Source organism: Gekko japonicus, unplaced genomic scaffold (genome assembly GCF_001447785.1).
Source record: "Gekko japonicus isolate JY-2015 unplaced genomic scaffold, Gekko_japonicus_V1.1 scaffold1616, whole genome shotgun sequence".
Classification (NCBI taxonomy): Eukaryota; Metazoa; Chordata; class Lepidosauria; order Squamata; family Gekkonidae; genus Gekko; species Gekko japonicus.
The window spans coordinates 35,285-60,463 of NW_015176022.1; the positions used below are offsets into that span (position 1 = coordinate 35,285).

Genomic DNA, 25,179 nt, shown 5'->3' on the forward strand with positions numbered 1-25,179 from the left:
ACTGAATGACTGGAAATGTCCTATGAATACTCACTAACTCCTATAACATTTGTCTGTGTGCTGGCTCACATTGCAGCTATTGTGAGTGGCCACCAAATTACCCCAGGTCCTCCTTTCCTTTGGGTGGGTGGGTGGGGTTCCTGGCTCTGCTGTGTAAATTCAGAGCACCTGTTTTCTGTGCTTACCCTCTGATTTGTCCATCTGCTCAAATCTGTTAATCGTGTTAGTCTTTAAGGTGCTACTGGACTCTTGCTCTTTTCTAACATTACAGACTAACACAGCTACCCATCTTGATCTATCAGTTAGTAAACATGTCCTCTTTTTAGCTTTTCAAAGTATGGTAACCCTAACACACACACACACACACACACCCAACTGAAGGTTGCATCCGATCAAATGGGGTCCAAACCTTGAACCCCAGTAACACTGCCTCAGTATTGATGGTGCAGTAGACGAGGCGAGGCTGGCCCGAAGGAGCCCCTTTCATCCACTAACTGACACGTGCTCCACAGCTTCTGTTTGGCTTTTAGGGAATGCAGCCACTTTTGGGGAGAAGCGGGGGGGCGGCTTGGAAGCCAGCTGGAACATTGTTCCGGCCCAAAAATAGCCCTGGAGAAGGGGATTTAAAGTTTACACCTCCTTCTCTCTGGAGTTGCGCCGCATAGGCAGCGCGATTTTAGAGAGAATGCACTTGGGGGGTGGGGCTTGCCACCACCGCCATTTTGCTTGCTTCTGGGCTGCCGGAGTGGCGCTCCGGTGGGCTCCGGCCCCAAAAGACCCCTGAATCTACTTACATTAGAACATACATTGATCATGCACACATTTGTTCCCATGCAGTCTTTCTGACTATGCAATGCTATTTTTGTTGTGACAAGAATGATTACCAGGAAAAAGTTACAATGACTTTGTAAAAGATTTTAGTAACATTTGAAATGAAAGGAGCTCAAAATGGTACTGAAGATCCAGGAAACAATATTCTCCTTTTTGCTTCACAGATTTGTACATCTTTTTGTTACTGTTTCTCCTGTCATTAGAAAATCTTAGTAGAAAACAGAGAAAAACCCCTGTTACCTTCTTCCCTACTCCCACCTCCACAATATAGAATTCATTTTATGTTGTTATCAAGACAAGATATAGCTGTCTTAAAAGCAATGGTTTGCAAACAAGATCACTTGCTTGAAATTCCAAGGCTGGCAACATTTTCCTTTTGTTCTTCAAGTGTCAGTACTTACTACGCTTTTGTATGCCCTTTACAGACAAATGAAAGCTTCTGTTTTCCTCTGATTTTGTTACATATCCTGTCACACAGAGCACAGCAGAATTCACTTAAGCATTTGCTAGACAGAGATGATAAGCAGGTCTGAAAAGAGCAAGTCTGTAACTGGTAAAATCTCTGCAGCTGTACTGTCCAGTATTGCAAGATTGTAAGATTATGTTACTTGCAACAGAAGTAGTTTCATTCATAAGTAATTTATTACTGTTGTCTGGGGGGGGGGGAATCTCACAAGTCAATACTGTACGCATTCTTTGTCTCAGACCAAAGTTTTGACCCACTGTATTTTAAGGTTCATGTGTGAGAAACAAGTGAAAGGATATTTTTCACCAGATCAGTTATTACTCGTTCAATATTCAGTTATGACTGTTTCTCAGGCTAAATGATGCATCACATATGATGTTTCTCAAAAATATAACTCAAGTGCACTTCTGAGAAGGTTAAACGTATAGAATGAGAGATCTAGCTTTGTTTTTTCAACAAAGTTTTATAACTTTACCTTTCAGTGAAAGGTAATGTGCCTCAAGTTATTACCCAATTGTGCTACAGGCTACAATGTAATAGAGCTTTGTCATGATGACCTTTGAGCACCAGATAGATTTTGGAAATGATGTCTGAGACAGAGAAAAAAAAAAGTTAAAGAGATAAAAATGTGGAAGACAAACTAGCAGAGCATGATAAAATCAGAAGGAAATCACTATCAATTCAATTAATTTTATTACGATCCTACAAAATGTGGTCAACAGAATCAACAAGGCGTAAAATAAGACATATACAGGGAGATCACTATAAGTGATAATAAACCACAAAAATAATAAATTAAAGTGAAATTAGTCAGTAAATAGAATTAACATAAATGTAGCTTAAGTTACTCAACCATTTCAACTGGTTTCACATATCTGTTTTTAAAAGGAAGAACCTCCATGGTTAGAACCCAGTTGTTTACCCAGCTGAAATATTATCTGAACAAGTTTGGTTCTTAGAATAAAGCTAGTATACTATAAATAGGTTTGTTTAGCAAGAATTCACAGACCCTGTAAGAATTTCTAGAAGAACCACCCCAAACCAAATTTAAAAAAGAACATTACATACACTACAATTGCTTGACTCTTTTATGCAATTCCATGGAGAATCCTTATCCTCTCTACCCTTTGCCATGCCCAGCAGGTGAGTTTCAGAAATGCAGCTCCTGGCTAACTAAGGATAAAGAGAGGGGCAGGTGACCTAGTTCATATGGGCCCCTAGCAAATACTCTCTTCTACCCCCCCAGTTCTTGGGGGTTGTCTTTGTCTTTTATCACAGTGCCTAGCTGCTTAGATTCAGAACACTTCCAGGAGTGGCTGCAGGTGTAGCTTGCCTCTACCATTATCACTCTCCACCCCATATCTGTTTGCTGTAATATTAACCATAAAATACTAGATAACAATTTTCTACTGTCACAGTTCAACACCTATAATGCCAGATTATATTTTGGTTCATAAAACAGGAAGGGATTACAATCAGACGTCATATTTGTGTGTGTGCATGCTCATCAGCGCAACATCACATCAAAGTAAAGAATGCACAAAACAGCAACAGGCCCGTAGCTACAATGAGATATTTCAGGGCCTGGCCCCCTGACTTCATTCCAAGGCCCCATGAGTTCCCATCCAGCCCAGGCCCCCCAACTCTCTGGGGCTGCCCAGAGAACTCCCCACCACTGCTGCTGCCTCTTCCCCAAGTGGGACTTGCTTGAAGCAACTTCACCGCCTGCAAGCAGCCCTGCTGGTGGTGGTGGTGGGGAGGTGAGGGGTTGTGGGTCCCAAGCTGGTGACAGCACAAGGGAGCCAGGTGGGCAGGCCAGCTGGCAAAGTGGGGCTGGCTGATTCCTGCCATGCCCGGAGCGGCACAGGAACTCAGTCTGCTCTGGGGAGATCAGGGGCCCAGACTTACTTCAAAGCCGGCAATATGCTTTAAATGCTTTGAGAGAGAAGCATGGGGGAAGGCTCTGAAGCCATGTGGAGCCCATGGCCAGTGAGGCGGGGCTGCCATCCACCAGGAAAAGTGCCTTCCAGTGCAGCAAGCCACCCACTTCCTGGCCAGAGAAGAGGCGGCCACTCACCCTCCCGGCCCTGGAAGCCCAGCACACGGCTTTGTGCCCCACCCCTCCCCCTGCCACTGGCAGCAGTCCTGGAGATGAGGTAGCATGAGAAGAAGGATCTGCGATGTCCCAGGCCAGGGCTCACTTCAGGCTTGCCGCCCTCCCTTCCACCCGTGCAGGCTAAGCAGCTGGAGTGCCCCCTGTCTTTGCCTGGGCTGGTCCCTGCTGCCTGGGGCTGTATTGACAAGCCTGTCCATTGCAAAGCAGCCCTGCGCAGCCAGTGGGGGGTGGAGTAGCAGAGATCCATAGCAGCCTCTGCAGGGGTGCCAGTGGGCCCTCAAGAATAAAAGGGGGGTGAGGACGAGGAGCAGGATGGGGGCTGCTATGAGTCCCCATGGGGGAGAAAGACAGGCGGGGTGCAAAGGAGGAGAAAAGCAACTATACGAGGGGGGTGTTTGGAGTGCAGGCACACTTGAGACCCTTTAAATGCTCTGAGGGAGAAGCAGGGGGAGGCCATGAATTTCAGTGTCCCCTGACTTTTTAAAATGCCCCCCCCCATTTAAAAAATCCTGGCTACGGGCCTGAACAGCAACTCAAACCGAGGTCAGATCAGGAAAAACTAGTCTATATTTGTCTCCTCTTGAATTAAGGCATTCCTTAGACTGCAAATTGCCTGACCAGGACAGGTGCATTATCATTAGTCATCTGTCTACATGCTAAGCTGGTGCTTACTTTTCTTATGCTTGCATGCACACACACCCAATTTAATGCAATAGCTGTTTGCCTCTCTTATGCTGTTGTTTCATTCATGCACCAGTAACAGGGCCAGTTCCAAGTTTTGGGGGGCCCTGGGCAGAGAGAGCCTAGGGCCCCCTCTATGCCCACTGCTAGGTACCCTTCTTCTTCACCCACCCACACACCCCATCTGCCTGTGCATCCTTCCTTTGACCACTCGCAAGTTCTCCTACCACCTACAGTCACATAAGCCCACATTGCCTGCATGCCCTTTCCCCGATGGTGCTGGGGGGTGGGTGCAGCCAAGAGTGCCACTGCCATATCCACCAGGAATGCTGATGCTTTGTGTCCCACACACATTACTTACTCCAGCAGTGCTGGAGGCAGTAGATGTGGCTGAGAGCACAAAGGACAGAACACTCACACTGGAAGGGTGTTAGTACAGGCAACAGAGGCAGTGAGTGAGTAGGGAGTCAGCAGCATTGGGCTCCACCAGAAGCCCTGGGACCTGGCAGTTGCCCCACCGCAGCATATGCTGACGCCTGCCCTGACCAGTAATGAAACCAGTTGTTCAAGTTGCCTGTTGGTAGGGAAAACATCCATACAAAACTGATTGATTTTTCAGAGTGATAATCACTCAAAGACTAAATTCAGTTTCTGTAAGTTAAATCTAGGGACTAAATAAATGCTTCAGTCATAACTTCAGACTCCAGTATCATCTCTGGACACTATTACAGGGAGTTTCAACTCCAAGTTAAAAAGTCATCCAGCTGTTCAAAGCTCCCTTTCTTTATTGCAAGTGCTGTGAGCAAGACATAAGAAAAGGTTTTCTCCCCATGTGGTGCATATGATCTTGAAACTCAGGATGTACACTTTCAGAATACAACTGATTTGTGACTACACAGTGCTAGGAAAGAAATACGAGCTTTGGATTTGCTGTGCATGGAATTGTTTTTAGCAATGATATGTATAGCAAGTGCCAATAATAATACAATTAACCTTGCTGTATTTCTACTGCTTCATATTATACCTCGCTATCCATATGGGGACATAAGGGTGAGTCCTGCTGAGTTTTAGCTTTAGTGCCATAGTCCTGTAAGCCTGGATTCAATAGCTGCTATTCAGTATTGGCACAAGTTTGCTGAACAAGGGGATGTGCCATTGTCCATTTCTCTCATTTCAAAAATGAAAGATGGAACATGTGTCCTCCATAACAGGAGAGATGGAGAAATCAAGATTTCAGTATTGGAACTGAAAACGAGTAGCTTCACACAACATATGGGAACTGAAAATGAGTAGCTTCACACAACATATGGGAACTGAAAACGAGTAGCTTCACAGGGAAGTATGAGGCATCCTTTTGTCAACCTTTGATTTCTAGGTAAAATATCCCATGATCTTGTGATGGACATAAAGGTTTATCCACAGAATCCCTTTTTGGAGCTTTTATAACTGTCAGAACTAAGCTGATTTTGAATGCCTGTAAGGAACAAAAATAATGTGAAAATGTGCAAAGTGTCTTTAACTCAACAGTGGAAAAAATGAGACAGCAACTATTTGGGTTTCTGTGGAGGAAACAACCTGCTCAAACATTTAAACCACAGTTTTAAGAAAGGGCTCTGGGACTCTCTTTAGGAACTGTGAACTGGTGAGTGTATAAACCTGAGATCTGAATTTTGTCCAAATAAGCAGGTTGCTAAAATTTCTGATGACAGGCCATTTGGCAGAGTAGACAAGAGTCCCATGACATAGATTTAATATAGGAAGTAATAAGCAAATTAAAAGTTTGGATCCCTATATGCACGCTATTAACTAACTCCAGCTTCTAGGTCTGTGCTTTCATTTGGGCTGCTTCAATAAAAATTTATCATGGTAACCAAAGCCACAGTCCAAAAATTACAGCTTCAAAATGCCCAAAACATTCTTCTAAACACACACGCTGAGTAAGTCAAACACACCGCATGAGAGAAAGCGAGACAAATAGGCAGAGCTGACATTATCTTGGAAATACAGAGTGTCTCCATTGTGTCTGCCAGTGTTTTTGATGCCAGACAACAGAGGGATGTTTTGACAGTTTCCTATTTTGATAGTGAACCAACCCAACATATATTCATCACAGCACAAGAAGAATTTGTGCTTTATAAGCCGATTACTGCTGATTGATTTGATACTAAAGGAGATTTTTGCACAGTGAGACAGTTGCTTTTTCATTGTATCCTTTGTCACTTGATTTAGATTTAATCCATGTGTTCAGTAAAACAAAATATATACCATTCTTATCAGAACATTTTATTATGTAAACAGCAATACTTTCACTAAATCCAGAATTCAAAAACTCAGGGGAAATTTGTTAAAATGTACACAAATGTTGGACAACAAAAAGTTAGGCTGCTGGTTGACATTATCTTAAATTAATAGCGAAGTAATTAAAATCCTGTTTTAATTTTAATATACATTTTTAAAAAATGAATGTACAACAAAGAATCTTACTTTTTGTTACTAAGGTTTGAAGAATGTATTAGACAAGACTTGGAGCTGCCACTGAAAATACCAAACAATCTCATGTTGAATTCTCTCTCTTTCTCTTGTAATGTTTATGATCACTTACCCTTTATTAAGATATTGTGAATTTCCTAGATCCCAATGTATATCATTGGCAGCTATTGGCAGGAACAGGGACACTTGCAACAATACAATATTAGGACATAGGGTAAGGAAAGAGAGATATCCAAGTAATGCCTAATTTTTGTTTCATCTTATATTCTCATACTCATGTATGGGCTGATCTGTGGATACTTAAAACTGCAGATTGGTTCCACATAGACTAGAAACAGTTAGTTTTGCAAACCTGGGGGACTCCCCAAGTTTGTAGAAAAATCCTAAAAGGTTCTGACAAATACATTGGATCAGTTAATTCCCCCCCAAAACAAAAGCCCTGTCTGCATATGTGCAGACAATGCTCCCACCTTCTCTGTCAGGCAGCACTGTGTGTGTGTGTGTGTGTGGTGATGGTAGGAATGCACAGTGGGCCCGGCAGTGGAGACCGGGAGCAGCATGGGGCTCTCTGGCAGTGTCAGCGAGGGGAGCAGCAAGTCTCAGTGGGGCAAGCATCAGAGATCAGGAGCTGCACAGAGCTCAATGGCAGCAGGGACCAGGAGCTGCACAGAGCTTGAAGCCAGCATCACTGTTGGTGGCAACAGGGGGGAAGAAGCCTTGGCAAGCCCTGTGTGGCTCCTGTCCTCCACTGCTGGGCCCACTGACACTTTCTCCACCCTCGCCGATGCTGCCAACATCTGATAGACAAGGTAAGAGCATTGTGGGGGCAATGCAAGAGAGCAGAAGCCTTGGTGAGCCTAGCGGTAGAGGCTGGGAGCTGCATGGGGCTTGCTGCCAGTGTCAGTGGGGGGAATAAAGGTAAGAAGGCCTGGTGATGGGGTGGCCAAGAAGGGGAGGATGGGATTCCCCTCCCGTGAGTCTCATGGACCCCCAATTGTTCCTGTATAAAACGGTAGTAGATCTATATATTTTTACAACATGAGGGCAAAGGAAGGTACTTCTGCAATTTATCTCAGTGCATGAAACATTTAATCTTTCCTAAAGTAATCCTCCAGCTCCTCCAAGGATAGTGGAAAGTAAATTCAGTTAGACCAGATTGGAACTTGGATGAAAAATGTTACAATAAATGAAACTTATACAGGCTTTATATATGTATGCAGGATTTAGCACCTCTTGTTGAATCTGTTTAACAGTGTTCCAAACTACCCATTCCCTGCCTGCATCCGGAGACCCATCATGGAAAGGACAGTGGTGGCGGAAACTCCATCCCCTTCTATGCCTGTTCTGCAAGGGAGACTGCACTGGTGCTGCTTTCTTTTTGTCCATAAACAGGCAGGGACCTTTATTTATTATTTCAATTTATGATTTTGATTTATATTTTGATTTATATCCCACCCTTCCTGCAAGTGAGCTCTGTCTAGCTAGCTCAGCTAAGGTCTATTTTGTAACAGCCTTCTTCTGTTTGTACCCCAACTCAATGGTTGGATAATGGTTTTTGTTCTGTTAGTTTATCTATAGTTTTGCTGCTTTGTTGGATTGGTTAGGTAATTCAAATGTTGACCTGGTTTCCTGCTGTACTGTTTTGTTTACATTATATTTGAATGTTTTGTATGGTTTGTGGGAGCTGTTCTTTGGTTGGTTCTTCTGTATAGTATTTTACTTTCAATTTAAAGAATCATATACATTTACTCATATGCATTATATGATAAGGAAACAGAATAAAGCAGAATACAGCAGATTAAGTCACCTGTGATACCTTTTAGATTTCCATGTCTCTAAGTCAATATAATTGAAATAAGGCCTTTTGTATCCTATATAAGTAACCTCTACAAAAAGCCCCTAAACTTCTATCCTCTGATAATCTTGGAAAATAGTTTCTAACTTAATTATGTTACTGAGATAAGGGGACCATAAATAATTATCAAAATTTCAAAGTTCAGTGAGATACCCAGAATATAAAGAAGATAAACATTGATTTACACCAGTTTAATATCTAACCATAACTATCTAATCCTATCTTTTATAGATATTTTAGTTTTAATAGCTTTCAATATGTTTGCATTGTTTTAGATCATTTCTGATGTGGGTTCTGGTGGGGTCTTAATGTGTATTATATTGCATTTTATTATGTTGTGAGCTGCCCCAAGAGTCTTGGGTCTAAAAGGTGGGATACACATTTTGAAAAAATAAGTATCTGCCAACAATATCTCCTCATGCATATGACAAAGTGGACTTTCGATCATGAAAGCATATGAAACAATAAATTTGGTAGACTTTATGGTGACACTAGATTCTATGTTGTTTTGCTTGCCGCAGCCCAGCTCAGCTACCCCTTCAGACTGTATAATTTACATATTTAAATAAATATGTATGAAGTTAAAACTGTACCTAGCACTGCTAGAACATTCTCTATGTGTATCTTATAAAATCAATATCTCTTTTTAATCTTGACATCACTTATAAGATCTCATGTACAAATCAACTCAGCTGACCTTATCTAACCCCTCCATCCACACACTTGATATGATCTGAACTTCTGACTATTTTCCCCATCATTCTCCCTGCACTCCAGCACACATTCAACCTAATCATTTCTCCTGACTCTTGTCTACTGATCATAAATGTACCATTTTATTCTCATTCACAATAAGCCATCCCTTGGCCCACTGTTCTTTTTCAACTACTTCACAATTTCCATTCTATCCTTTGCCACAAAACTCTTTGAGTGTGCTAATTAGCATCACTGTTTTGACCCTTCCTCTTTTTCTCCTTTTGACTCCCTAAAATCTGCACCAAAATCACTGAGAGTCTTCTCACAAACAATTTAAAGGGGCTCTACTCTGTTCTCATCCTCCATTGCCATCATTATCACAACTGATTATTTCTTTTTGTTCAGTTCAATTTATTTGCTTAGAAGCCTAAGTCAGCACAAAATATTCTCCATGAGTATATACAACAGGTTTTGTGGATGTAGCCAAAAACATATTCCCAGAGCAGTTGAATTTCAAATTAACATTTGCGGATTATGACTACATCTCTAAAATATGCATATCAAGTTTATTAAATTGCACTTAAGTTAGGTGATTATCTCTAAAAAAACCCAGCAATATTCTGCACATGCGTAGCTCTGATTTTCCCAGTAGTTACAGCAAAGAGTGCTATCCTGTACCTCACACATTTATCAAAATCAGACAGTAAGTAGCAAAACTTTTCAGATTCTATTTAATTAGTGGTTTTTACTGAGCAGGCCTGAACAAAATGTTTCTTTGGGATCCAAATGTAAAGGGAAATATAAGGGTCCTTTAGTTAGAGATATACAGACATTGATTGTTTGGTGATTTTATTGTATCTGCCAATCAAACACATTGATATTGTTTGAAAGCATAACTGAGTGAAAGTTTTCATCAATGAGCACTGTGTGTGATTTTTAAAAACACGCTCCTGGTCCCTGCTGCCATTGAACTTATCAAGACAGTGGGAATCAGTGTGATACAGTGGTTAAAGAGATCCAGATTTGAATTCCTACTCTGCTACGGAAGCTTGCAGGGTGGCCTTAAGCCAGTCTAACACACTCAGTCTACAGGTTGCTGTGAGGATAAAATGGGTTCTCATTGGGGAGAAAAACAAGATATAAATGAAGCAAATGAATAGAAATGCCAGTAAGACAGTCACACACACAAACACATGTGTTATGGTTACCATGCCCACTTGGAAGTCATTCCCTCAGATCAGGATTTGGCCACCCCTGGCATATGTGCTGACAGTAGAACACCAGGCCATTATGCTTAGCATCCAGGGCCAGATCTCCGCCCAAGCAATTGCCCACTTCTCCACCCTCCACAAGCATAACTTTGGGTCAGTCACAGTTCCCTCAGAACTGATGTCTCAATATCAATTCTCTCAGAGCTCTCTTAGCCCCACCTACCTCACAGGGTCTCTGGTGTGGGGAGAGGAAGGGAAGGAGATTCCTGGGGCCTGTGGTACAGGAGATGGCAACAGGCATGGCTTTTGCTTGTCATCACTTCCCAGACCTACACAACCATCAGCCAAGTCTAAGGTGAATTTCTGAGATGCTGGCAGCAGCAGCAGCAGCAGGAGGAGGAGGTGGCTTGACTGTTTACAAGTACAATACCCTCCATCCCATTTTGTTTACTGGTACACCAACAGCTTCACAGGCAGACACTGCATTTTTTGGCATGTCCTGAAAAAGGTAGCCTATTCCTGCTATAGAGCCTACATACTAACACTATCCTTGGGACAACATTGCATTTATGAACTGCATTTATGGACTTGGCAACCTGCTCAGATGGACATTTCTTAGGGTAGTGATATTCTAATCTCATTTGCCAATCAGTATGCAAGGAGCACTTTACACTCTCTTATCTTTATGGAAGGAAGGGCAGTTTTTGCAATAAGCTGTCATACATTCTCCTCATCCTATCTTTAAGAAACTGGTTTTATTTTCTCTCTAGGGAATTATAGTTGATGAGAGCCATCACAATGTACGGTTTATAGGATTCTGAACTCAACAAATTCTCTTCCTTTTTCTACTATCCTTGGAAGACCTTATAAAATCCCATGGCTTTCAATTCAACACACATGCTGATGGTAGCCAGCTCTGTGTTGTTCAGTGTTCTCCACCCAGTCCTTTATCTCCACATTTCTTGTCTGATCATTCTGAGTTTCATCACTGTCTCACACTAAGTAGATCAAGATGGATAGCCATTTTAGTCTGTCTGTAGCAGTAGAACAGAGCAAGAGTCCAGTAGCATCTTAAAGACTACTGACAGGACATTAGGTTTTGTGAGTTATTACTCACTTCTTCCATGAGCAGACCTGAGAGCAGTGACTCATGAAAGCTCATACCCTGGCACAAATTTCGTTAGTCTTTAACGTGCTACTGGACTCTTGCTCTTTTCTATTAATTAGTAGGTTGTCTCACACTCAACAGGTTGTCTCACACTCAGTGGGTTGGATCCAAAGCTAATTTTCTACTGGCAGAAGGCACTTTCACTAGTGGAACAGACACATTTCCATCTTGCTTCTAAGGAAGAGAAGAAACCTTTCCAAGCCTGTTTGCGGGGACAGCGGGATACAAATTGAATAAATAAATAAATCCACTTAATAAGTGAGAGACTATATCGCCGTTTACGACAGCAGTATTAGTCATGCAAAGATCTCCTGCTCCCACTGAATAAGTGAGAGACTATATCGCTGTTTATGACCACAGTATTAGTCATGCAAAGATCTCCTGCTCTTTCAGATATATCCACCCCTTCTTTCTTATGCCCTTATGCCTGGAACTGCCTCTCAGAACTCTTCTGTCACTGTTTTCAAATCCCTCTTGATACCCACCTTTTCCATACAGTCTTTAGCATCCTCCCTTTCCTATGGAAATAAAGCCACGAATGGAATGAAACATATTCTTCCCCCTTTTGCTTGTACATGTACCTCCTTTCCCTCCCTTTATTCCCTTCTGACAAAATCTTTAGATTGTAGGTTCCAAGGGGCAGGAAAAATTCTCGAAATAAATAAATCTGTCTTCTTGGGTTCTGTAAACTTTGAAAGGTGCCATATAAGCAGACAATTAAACACAGTGTGACTTCTACCTGAGTAACTTTGAATAACTCAAACAATTCAGTATGTTGGCAAGACTTTATGCTACAGAGAAGCCAGTGACTTACATCTTTGCCAATCAGATCCTCTTGGTTTTCTACGATTCCCCAGGGAGCTATACCAATTGTGCAGATCTTCCCTCTAGATTTGGAGGCATGGTCTTTCAGTGCATCACCAACATGTCGAATAACTCCTGAAAATAAAGAGGCACACACACATATCATGTGTGTAGGTAGTTTATTTATTTAAAGCATTTCTATCTCCCACTCTCAATAAAAATATTTTGGAGACAGTTTACTACAGCCATTTAAACAGGAACACATTCTCCCATATTGCTATGCTCTTGCATATGGCCAAAAACAAACCTCTGCAAAAAATTAAAAGAATAATACTGGAGCAGTAGCACTGCTGCTTTTATTGTATTTGGTTTTTCTGGGATTCTGTGCTAAAACACCAAGTCTGACAATCTGCTCAACCAAAAAACATGAGACCCCCCCATAATGGCCCAGCACGCAGGCACTAAGAAATGGCAAATTGGGACAGGAAAACAGGAAATCTCTTAAGCCCTATTGTGATCCTTCTTCTTGTAGATACCATGACCATTTGGGATAATGGTTAGAGGACCTTTGTTATGCTGGAATGTTCTTACAGCATTAAAGCTATATATTGCCCTTCTAAAATTGCAATTGGAAGCACTCTTTTTTATTTTATTATATTATCTTGACTCTCTTTCAGCCAGCCAGTTTTAGTTCTCTGTATTCAAAGCTCGTTGGTGTTTGCTTCATTTATAGTAAAACCAGACACAGTTTTGTGATTTTCTGGCTTTCCCTAGCTAGTACCCATTTCTATCCATTTAGCATGGCTTAAAGGTGACTGAAAACTTTATGTATATAAAGGGAAACAGATATGGATCTAGTTAGTACCCAGATGGAAGACCACCAGGAAATTATGTGTGTCAGGATAGAATTAGAATAGAAATGTAAACTGTCTTATTTTTCCAACTGAGCTGCCAGTTTGGTATTATCATGTTTTTTGGTTCATTTCAATGAACAACCAAAAAAAAAGTAATTTAGAACAAAGAAAGGCTTTCTGTATCACAACAGTTCTAGGACCTCTTCCACCAAGTTGCAGTTACCTGTGTTCACTCCTCCAGTAAATATCCACGCCCCAGTAGTCATGGCAGCTTTGATGAGACCTTTCCCAAAAACTTGCTTGAGCTTGGGCTGAAGTTCAAAATTCTGGAGACCTCCATGGACAGAGATGAGAAGCTTAGGTAGCTCAAGTTGCCATTCCTTCGTCATCAGGTGTAGAAGAAGTTCAGGCTTTGTGTCAAAAGACACACGCACATACTAAAGAAAGGCCATGGATATTTTTTTTAAAAAGAAAACAAAATGGCATTAATGTATCACTTCCATCTTCTCCAACACTTACCTAGAGTATGCATTATAAATATTTTTGCTATCAAAGAACAGTATTCTATGAAATTATGGTACATGACAATCATTCATGAATTTTATGAAACTTTTCTAAAACAAAGGATGTATGAAGATACATAGCTTCAGCTCAGGACAGCTGACCAGTGTAAAAAGACACATCTTCCTACGCATTGTTAGCAGCACTAGGAATGATAGTATTCATATATTTCAGTGACAAATAGGAATTCTGTAGTGTCAGGTGTCTTGTCTTATTTGATCTCTGTGTGTATTCCTGGGAGAACAGAGGCTGGCAGACAGTGTCAGTGGAAAATAAGACCTCTCCAGCCTGTGAAAGGTTAAAGAAACCAAACCCCACATACTCAGGAATAAGGGAGTTCCTCACACACAATTTTAGTAAACTAGACCTTTTTGACATATTCCTTTACACTGCAAAAAGCAGTGGAATTTAATCTACTCTTCACCCAGCACCAAAACTAACAAAATGTACGATTTTTTCCCCCATTGGCATTTTTAAAAAATCCACCTATATTTAATACTTTGTGTTAATAATAATTTTGGTGCCATGATCTCAGAAATGTTTGTGTTACTTTATCTTGTGATATTTTCCTATATTAAATAAGGGCAGGGAAATTAACTTAAAGTAAGATTGGGAAGAATACATTTTTGAAATGTATTAAAACTTGTATTATAACTCTAGGAGAAAAACTGAGAACAAGCTGGATCCCTTGCTTAAGAGTAGAATGGGGGAAGTAATAAGCAAATTACACACAAAGGAACTCTAACATGGAATTATTTACATAATTTATGTATCACAGGACTATCACTGAAAATGGTAGCCACATGTAAATTTCCACTCTTCCCTTCTGTAAAATGTAGTCAAACTCATATTTGGGAATAATTTATCTCATTTTGTCATTGGCTGCTTCCTCATGGGTTATTTGCTCCAGGGTTGATGTTGGGAAGAAGTTTGTTTTCCTGCTTTCCTAGAGCATCATGGTGAACTTCTGTGCCTCCTGGACTTTCTCTGACTTTTCTCCAATCTTCTATAATGAGACATTTCAGGAAAAATAACAGCAAAGCCTGGAAGGCTGCCATATATTGGTGCAGGTGTGTGCGCGTGTGAAAACAGATTTTACTGGTTTCACCCACTTGGCAGATATTGCCCTTGCCCCATCCTCACAGCAGCCATTTCCTCTCCCCATCACCAGGAGGGCCTTTTCTTTAAATATCAGGAACAGTATATTGTTATATTGATATAACATTATAACAATCTTTGTGTCATGATGTTTGAATTCCCAGCGTGCAGGGTTTTTTAAAAAAAGTCTCTAGCTCCTTCTGTTGTGGAGATATAAGAGAAAAAGGCATATCTTTGCAATTAATGGGGCTAGAGGCTTACTTTGTATATAATGAAAGACTTTTTAATGAGATATTGTCATTATATCTATACAATGCTATTCACTTGCTGATTAGAAAAAAACTAGAAAAGCCCCAGTGGCCTGGAGGATGGCTGCTGCAGGGGGTTGGGGGCAGGGAACAGTAGGGTAATATGCCACATGGAAGTCCCATTGCAGCTGCAGTATATCTGCAGTTGCAGCACCAATGTAGAAACCATATACATCTGTCCCATGTGGAAAGCACCACTGTCAGCCAATAATATTGATTGAGCCTTCGGGGTAGGGCCAAGGATCCAAGGATAAATAAAGGATAAATCCATGGAAAAATAAATAAATAGGTAGAAAAACATACCATATGATGATACCAAAGTAGAAGATGACTCAACACAGGACTGCCAACTTTGGTTGCAGTTCCCTGTTTTTTCTTTAAAATAATGTGTAGTTCCTCCCTTAGAAGAAGGGAGATGATATGAACAATCTTGAACATTTGGCCGAAATTTTACTTGTACTTACAAATTCACTATTGTTTCATTGTGTCTGCTGGAATTAATCCTATTGGAAAGAATCAGGCAACATCTGATAAACAATCATACTGTTCCATAAATGACATATGGATTTTCTGGGGAAGTTGTGAAGTTGATGCAAAAACAGACAAACAAACTGTACCCTGCAAAACTGGCTTTAAAAACCTGATAGGATCTGAAATGTTTAGATGCCATTAGGTGACATTTCCACCATTTCTGATAAAGATCTTTTAAGTTGTCAGAACTCTAGCTCATTCCTATAAAGAGTTTTTTTGCAACTCATAAACCTTTTTATTCAAAACAGCAGAATATTTTCTGAAGCATTTGGAATCTGGTCTATGCAATGAACATGGTAAAACTCTGGCCAAACTTTAACATTCATTTTTAGTTACTGATGTGTTCCTGTATATGATGGGATTGTTCTGTTAAATAGCAAAAAGGAAAGGTTTTATATTTATTCATGAGACTAAACTATTGTTGTGTTCTCAGCATATCTTAATGGGATTTATATAAAGACTCTCCCCATGTTACAGTTAAGGAATGTTAAGGTCAAAATCTGGAATGTGATAGATGGACTTCCATTCAACATTCCAAGGGATTATTCAGGAAATGTATTTTATGGAAATGGAAAGAGAAAACAAACATATACATACAGCATTTCAGAAAGTGAGAAGCACATTTTAGCAGTTCATGATTTGTCATTACCATGGCTTTATTTGAGTGACCTCCTCCTTGGAACTCAATGGTTCCAAAGGCATCAGTTGGGCTGAGTTGAGTGTGCTTGCTGATTGACCACTTCTCTGACTGAAGGTCATTTCGAGTAAGCCGACTTTCATTTTTCTCATTCTGAATAACAGAGATACTTGGCGTAAGTCCCACATGTTGACCTATTAGGCGTCCACAGCAACACCTATGGGGCATTAAACAAAAATTACTTCTTAGCTTATCAAGGGCTGCGGTCACACATAACAGAAGCCACACAAGTGAGACGGAAGACAGCCGGAGTTTCCGGGCGCGATCTCACCAGCACATCTGGGAAGCGTAGCACTCCCGTGGCTCAACTGTGATCGGCACCTCTCCCTTGCCATGGAACCTCCATGGAACCTCCACGGTACCTCCACAGGAGGTCTGATCACGTAACTGCGCAGTAGTTTGCCCCAGAGCAAACAGCCACGCTTCTCCTCTGCAGTTTCCTGCCCGTGTGACCGGGGCCAAGGTTAGATTTCTCTTAACTCATTACAAAGTTTGTAGCATAAAACTTGACAGCCAGTATAATTTGGCTTGTCAATAAATAGACTGAATTATAATTAGGTTATAGTCTGTGCTCAAGATGCAAAAGTGCACAGAATGACAATAATTTTAATATTTTCTTTAAAGGAAAATTTTAGTTGGTGCAATTTTTCTCATTCCAGCAGGGTAACTTGCCAACATTCCCTCTTAAATTTAAACTAAGTAAGAAAGACATCACAGATCCTCCTGCATCTTTTAAAGATCCATTTTAGATGCTTGTCCCAATTTGGATCAGAGTTGTAGACAGACAGACAGAGAGAGAGAGAGATTTAGCTTTCTGATCCCCCATGGATCAAAAACTGTCTTACACACACTATAATTAGCACTTTAAATAAAATTTAAAAAGACAAAATTCACCAGGGTGGGACCTCTCCATGAAGCTCCAATCTGAAGTGAAGCCCTGCATATCATCAACTGCTCTTTAAAAAATTCTGGGATGATTTAATTATGGAACCACCAGAGTCTCATCTGGTTTGTCCCCTACATATTAAAGTGAATATGCAGATATCTGGTCACTCTGGACATCCTTTGTGTTTCTACCTTGCTATGCACTGTTTATTTTCAGAAATTAGTTACTGTGATGCCTCCTACCAGCCCAGCTGTGTGCCAGTGCCAACAAAATTTTCCTTTTGGTATGTAGCACTTAAACATTTTGTTTAAGCACCACTGCATGTATTTTAACTCCCAAAGAATTTGAAATAATAATCCTTTTCTATAGTAGCTTTTTAAAATCTTTCTGATTAAACATGATCACTTGTATGCACCCACAAGAAACATTCCAAAAGCCACCCCAAGGTGCAGAACAGTTGTCAGGAACAGGGTCTACTTTACGAAGACATAAAAAGATTCTACTACATTGATTTCAGCAATGTGAGATGTGAGCTGACATGCTAACCAAATTGACACAGCAAATATTTTTGCCACAATGGGTTGACAATACCTTAAAAAAACTCTTTTTGTGACATTTTAAGCAAATCAAATATTATTTTTTCAACAGAAACAAAAAACCAGAGAAGATTATTCCAAATTTCCCAAACTTGTTTTCAAGGGCTATATTTTTGAATGCATTTATCTTGAAATAAAGATATTGTACTTTTTTTAGTGTGGATTATATCTGCTATGATGTATTTTTGTAATACAATAAGGATGCAGTCTTAAGAGCACTTTCCTGGTAGTATTTTATTCATCGGTTCTTACTTCCAAATAGACCCACTTAGGATTCTCCTGTAATTGTTTCATTACATAAAGAAGAATATCAGAATCAAAGACTGGATACCTATGAAATTGTTAGACGGGAACTGCATTTCTCTTTAACATACACGAACAACTGACAGTGTAATAATAGTAATAGTGTCGCATACTATAACAGGTTAAACAAATAGTAATAGTGCCACGTATTATAACAGGTTAAACAAAATCTGATATGCAAAGCAAATTTAATGTGGAAAAAAAACAGTGCAATTACCTATGGGGGTCTTTGGTGCTGGGTATGATATGAACACATTCCCGTTTGTAAAATGCTCTTTCTATCCATGACTTCTGAGCCTGAAAGAGGAAGAAAAAAGAATACAAAATTAATCCACAAAAGAATTTTCCTGGGCAATATAAATTTTAAAGAACCAAGAAGCATTTCAACACAGGATGCCCTGAAGCAGACATGCTCAGAGACTGTTCTGCTCTACTAGGATCCCTGGCATTTTATGCAAGGCTTGATAGATTGCATACTGCATTAATATGTACATTGTCAATAAAGGAACATGAATGGGATTAGATTATGCATCCAACCTCTCCAAATGGTGAGGGGGAAATATCCCCCTTTTGCTGTTTATGAAAGCCCTCTCTTTTTATACTGTTTCACAAGAAGACCACCAAACCCTTTAGGCTATCAGAGAGCTGTTGTTAAACCTGTTAAGTAGATTTTGAAGCATGAGTTCAAGTCTGCAATATGTAAAAACACAAAACCACATGATTCATGCTAAAAATTTAAGGGAAAAGGAAATGCAGCTGCAGGAAGGAATGTTAAATGACAAGAGCATCCACAGAAGCAAGTGGGTTAGGTTGGGGTGGGGAAGGTTTGGCAAGCGTGGAATATTCTTGTAAAGTTTTCTCAGCTGATAAACAACACTCTACACACTTAAACAATTAGCGAGCAAGAACTTCTCTGTGTGATGTATTCTAATCAGTACTGGAAGTTGATTGTGTGACAGTGCCAAATTCAGGCACCTGCCATGTATGTGCTGTAATGCAAATCTGATTGCTTATCATTCTTAGTGAGAACTGAGGGAAAAGACAAAATACAGAGCAGTCATACACTGCACATGATTGGCAATGATTTGCTTTAGCCTAATAGATTACACAAATTTGTGTCACTAGCAGTTCCATTAGAGACCCAAAGATTATTAACCTTGTACATTCTTGTGGCCTTTAAAAATCTGCATCTTCTTTTTCTTCAATATATTTAAAAAAGAAATAAACACTGAAAATAAAAAAGCAGCCGTTGCTACTTGTAAATGCACAATTGCACTCTAGATATACTAACAACAGAACAGTGGTGGAGTAAGGAAAATACAAGGCATCTGCTTATATCATTATCAAATTATTATTGATTACAGCTGAAAAGCAGCAATAATTTGATAGGCATCTGAGATTTGTTTATGTATTTATTGCTTCTTTTTCTTGAAGTAAACAGACCATGAAACAAGCAGCCGTGTGATCTGTATTACAGTTTTATCTAGTGGCATATAGAGCTTCAGCTTCTGCTCATGCTGAATAAGTTAGAACATTCATTCACTGTGAAGAAGCAGCCAGCACAGGCCGTGTGTGATCATATAGTGGTTATACATCTGGACAGAAGTGTGCATACTTAATGGACAAAAAAAGGGGATCTTTACTGTTTCTAAAATATTATCTGAAATACATATTTCAAGTCAATAAGATCATACTATAAAATAGTGAATCCCAAGGAAAAAACAATAATTATTTCACTTAGCTGTCAGAGGTGAGTCTCTTTTAACTGTTAATCAGTACAAATAATCAAATTTTAAAAATGTTTGATAAATGAATAAAGAGTAATTGGCAAATCATCATACGTTAGTACTGCATAGAAGATAATGCAGTTTTCTATCTTAGGAAGAATATATATTGTCCTGTGAAAAAACACAGGTTTATTTTTTTAACTTTTTTAAAAATGTGATTGAATATGAAACTATACTTGTCATATGGAGATTAGTGGCTTCCTTGTATAGCTTAATATTAGTTGCCTAGAATGCTGATTTCCCCCCACCCCTAAAAAGCATAAAATTGCCTTTGCATGCTGAATTTCCTGGGATTTTCCTGCCTGAACAATTTTCTTTTACAAAAACACCCACAAGGAACTCTTAATTGGCAGGGTTTTCTAAAATTTCATTGTGCAATGTAGTTACAAATGCTTATGGAAATGAACAAAATAATTGGATGTAATCTTTGGAGGATTTGTCCATTAAATATTATTGGAAAGCTGTCCCTAAAATGTTGTTTAGGAAGGGGGGAAATCAGTAATTGAACTAACAACATTAGATTTGAACACATGAAACTTATGAAATAACGTATGTATCTTATTATTTTTTTAAAAAATAAATGTCTTGCTGGATGAGATCATTTTAAAGCATTTTTTTTTAAAAAAATAGCAATGGCCAGTCAGATGCCTTTGGGAAGCTTGCAAGCAGGGGCGCAGCTAACAATACTGCTGCTTATCTCCAGCAATGATGGAGGGCTATTTCTATTTCGATTGTTATCCCAATGCTAGCTATTCTTTTTCTGTGCCAGTTCACAACATAAAGACATCCAAGTAATGTACAGTGTATCACAGGTCTGTTCTTAATTTCAACCATAAGATAAAATAAAAATAAGTGTATTTATTAAAACACAATGTCTTTACATTTCAGTCTTACCTTTAACTTCAAAATAAGTTAAAAGTGTCATTCTCTTTTACTAAAGCACCAAAAACACTTCTAAAAATCTGGACAACTAATCTCTTTGCCAGTGGCTTTTTTATTTTCATAACTAATAATTTTCATTTCCATGGACTATACCATTCTATGGGCTGAACAAGCAATATAATTAAAGACCATTCAAAAGTAAAGTATATCAACATTAATTTGCATTAATTGAAACAATTAATGTATATTAATTAAACACTTGCTACACATTGCTGAATCAAAATATGAAAACAAAAAAGGATTGGAGAATTTTATTTTACAGATTATATTTTTATGTTAGATATAAAAAGTCTGTAAATTCTGAATAATGATGTGCTGCATGAATTAGAATAGTTTAAGATGCATTGCATTTTTGCTCTTCATTATAGCTTCAGCAGCAATTAGGAAAACATAGTTATCACATCTATTTCACACATTCTTAGATCTAGTTGAATTTGTACCAATTTTAAATTTGTGAAATACAGATTTTGTTATGAAGTTTACAGCAATAATAATGTTGGTTTTTTTTACCTGAGCATCCACATATCAGTCTTTCTAAAGTTCTCCCTGGTCAATTTGTGTTGTCAACATTCTGTTGCTGCTGGACATTCTGCTAATAATAATACACTCATGACCGCCCACCAGACAAGTAATTCATTCCATTCTTAACCAGGAGATGTTAAAGTAAGCAATGAACTTGCGCCCATTAGTTACTTGGAATGTGCTGCCATGGGATTAGCCTCATTAGGAGTGCTACAGACATTCACTAACAGCTCCAAAACACAGCTTCATTTGAACATCTAATCTGACGCCAAAAGAAAAACAAATCCCCTGAGAGCTTGGACTTAACAGTCACAAGTCCTGACAGGCAGCTTTTAAATTTATTTTTCAAAAAGAAGGTCTTGTGAAAGTGTGATAAGGTGTTCTGAGTTCTGAAAGTTCAACTCAGGAAAGCAAATCCTTCAAATGAAACAGTGTACTAAGCTGGAAAGAACCTGAACACATATGAGATATTTATAATCTCTAAAGAATGAAACCAGTGTGTTTATTCAGCAACTGCTGGGAATCTCAGTACACTGAAAAATATATTACTATTCATCAACCACAGTGCCTATCAAAAGGACTAAGGTTTGTACTTGTCTTTCAGTATAATGTTTATCATCTAATAAATGTATCATACAAGGAAGTAAACTTAATTTTTTATGTCTGTTGGAGTGCAAATTAGGTCAGAAGGTGGTTTGGAAGAAACTGGAGAAATCAGAAGGCCACTTCCGGTTCAACCCTTCTGTAGAAAATGGTAGCAGAATTTTGACATTTTTTTGTTATCCTGATACCATGTGTATGATCCCCCAGCATGCTGTCAATAATTGTTGTAACAACTTTTATACTAACATTCACATTTTTCTGTGCACAGCTGATCTTTACATATTGTGCCTCTTAAAAACATTAGCGGGAAATCTACGAGATCAGCACTTGTAAAAAACTATGGGTGAACATTACACATATATTTATGTTTAGGGAAGTAGGTTATTGTTATGTCTAGATATGTCCAGAATACGTACAAACCGATTACAAACACTGTTACTGGGTTAGATTTTGTAATGTGTTCAATGAATGGAGAACTGGTACTTCACAGTCCTCAAACAATTTACTTGTTTTCATTTCAACAATATATATCCCACAGACTTTCAGCACATAGGTTTTCGAAGCATGTCCATAACACATAGAATACAATTAACAATAAAATGGAGAAAACAGCAATATTTTCCAAATAAACAAATACATAAAAGACAATATACCAGTAAACGAATATAAACAACCTGGATTTTAAGGAATGAGATCTATTAAAAGTCTATAGCAGCAAGACCCAATAAAAAGTCTAAAGATTTCTCTCTACAGTTAGAACAGTGGAGAAAACAGAGGACAATTAGACGAGACAGAGTAAAAATCAACCAAAGGCCTGAGAAAAAACTAAAAAGTTCTCAGTTTGGGTTGCCAGGTCTCCCCTGGCCTCCAAAGGGGGATGGGAGTGTAGAGTTGCCAGATCCAGGTTGGGAAACTCCTGGAGATTTGGGGATGGAGCCTGGGATGACAAGGACCTCAGTAGGGTACAATGCCATAGAGTCCACCTTCCAAAGCAGCCATTTTCTCTAGGGGAACTGATCTCTGTAGAGATGAGCTGTATTTCCAGGGGATCCCCAGGTCCCACCTGGAGACTGGCATTCCTAGGGTGCCAGGGGAAGCAGCTGAGGGCCATAAGAAAAAGGGTCAGTGCCTAATGGCCACCCACTGCACTTCAAGGTAGAGGCAGACAGAGCAGGGTCCCTGAAGAAGATGATAACTAATGGGCAGGTTCATATGGGAGAGAGTGGTCTTTTAAATACCCTAATCCAAGACAATTGAGGATTTTAAAGGTAAGAATCAGCACTTTGAAATGTGTTTGGATCAAACTGGTAGCCTGTGTCACTCTTTCAGAGTGGGAATAACTAGCCAGTTTGTGCCTTTCAAGAAAAATCACTATCAGTGCACTAAATAACGCACATTTTCAGTGGCATGCCACGGGTTAGCCACGGGTGTACTCCACTTCCCAAATGTTGTGGTGTGATTGCGGCCGGAAAATCCACCATCCACTCGTGGCTCTCCCGCAGCAAATTTTAGGCACTCCTCCAAGGAACTTTCCCACATTTTTAGGATGTACTCCCTGAAATTCTCAACTGGTGTAAGCTCTGACAGCACTCCGTGCCTGACCTGCTAAACTATTGCAAATTTATGTTGAAGATCAGTATAGATTGCAAGCACTAAAGTTTTGCATGACAATAACCAGAGAACTTTCTATTGCATGCAACAGTGATTCCAAATGGTGTATATAACAGAGTCACAGCAGAAGCATTCTGGGTGGGTTGTTAATCTTCAGGCATGGAATATGGGGGGTAATGCAGCATAAAATGGCCAAATTGGTGATGTGAATTCTATGCCAACTATATTATTATCCAGAAGACTTCTACCATCCCTCTGCATTGTATGTGGCCTTCAATGCTGTTTATAAAATCCACCAAACAATATGACAAATCAGTTAAAAACAGCATATTAAAAAGAATAAAACAATAACTGTTATGACAAGACACTTTTAATTATCAGAGAAATAGCACAGCTATATAAAATAACTGATATCCTAATAAGCTCCTTCTTTATGTGCACCACTATCTTTATCCTAATTGAGCACCACATGCCCAGGAACTGAAGAGAACTGAAGGTGGGAAAGAGACCAGCGCTTCACTATTATCTTATTTGTGCCTGTTGTGTTTTTTGTATTGTAAGTTGCTTTAGGTCCCCAATAAGGAGAAAAGTGGAATGTAGTACATAAATAAAACTCATAGGGAATGCAGACTTACTCTTTCTGCCTGTAATGGTGAATAGAACTTAAGTGCATAAAAATATGTTCTGTAAAATACTTTGCAACTACTTCCCTTCCACTCATGCACAGAATGCCCTTTCCCTCAGTAATGAGGGAACAGCCACAGCCACAGCAGAACTCAGGAAGAAAAAGAACTTAAAGAATGCCAATATTAAAAGAATAAATGGTATGGAGGGTTAAGCAGTCTTCCTCCTCTACCATCACCACTAATCATCTGCTCATTCCACAATCACCTGCATCCAGGGCTTTTTTTGTAGAAAAAGTCCAGCAGGAACTCATTAGCATAATAGGCCACACACAGAAGCAGAAACTCATTAGCATATTAGGCCACACCCCTGACTGCACCACTCATTAGCATATTAAGCCGCATTCCTATGTTACCAGAAGTGTGGTCATCCAGCCACACCCACCTTTTGCTTCTTTATTCTGTTTACCTTTTTTGTGGTCAAACCCAGGGGTTTTTTTTTGTAGCAGGAACTCCTTTGCATGTTAGGCCACACACCCCTAATGTAGCCAATTCTAATGAGTTTCTGCTGTTGGGTGCGGCCTATTATGCTAATGAGTTCCTGCTGGTTGTGGCCAATGGGAGCCAGCCGGAACTCCGTTCCTGTGCGTTCCTGCCCAAAAATAGCCCTGCCTGCAACTGCTTTTCCTACTTTTATTTTAAAGGTAACGAATAACACCAGTCCATGATAAGTCCCCATATTTTTCCATCAGAGTATAACTACAGAGGAGTGATCCCATGAGAGGGAAGTTTAAAAATAATCAAGCTCCTGCTGGCATCTCAAACTCTCAGAAGTGGGGTGAGTATCTATCAGAACCCCCTGAGATTATTCTGACCCCAGGATCAATGAATTTTTTAAAACCTCTCTACAGCCAGACCAGAGAAGTATGGTGAAATTTA

General features: G+C 39.6%; 1 protein-coding gene across 1 annotated transcript in view; it reads right to left on the reverse strand.

The window, feature by feature from the left end:
* Positions 1-25,179, reverse strand: part of LOC107123348 (transient receptor potential cation channel subfamily M member 3-like) — a 51,083-nt gene that overhangs the window by 25,850 nt on the left and 54 nt on the right. The window contains exons 2-6 of the mRNA XM_015426588.1: positions 24,253-24,261; positions 18,370-18,449; positions 16,320-16,524; positions 13,396-13,609; positions 12,329-12,453 (exon numbers count right to left, since the gene is read on the reverse strand). Coding sequence (XP_015282074.1) covers positions 12,329-12,453; positions 13,396-13,609; positions 16,320-16,524; positions 18,370-18,449; positions 24,253-24,261 — 633 coding nt within the window. The remainder of the gene's footprint in view (positions 1-12,328; positions 12,454-13,395; positions 13,610-16,319; positions 16,525-18,369; positions 18,450-24,252; positions 24,262-25,179) is intronic.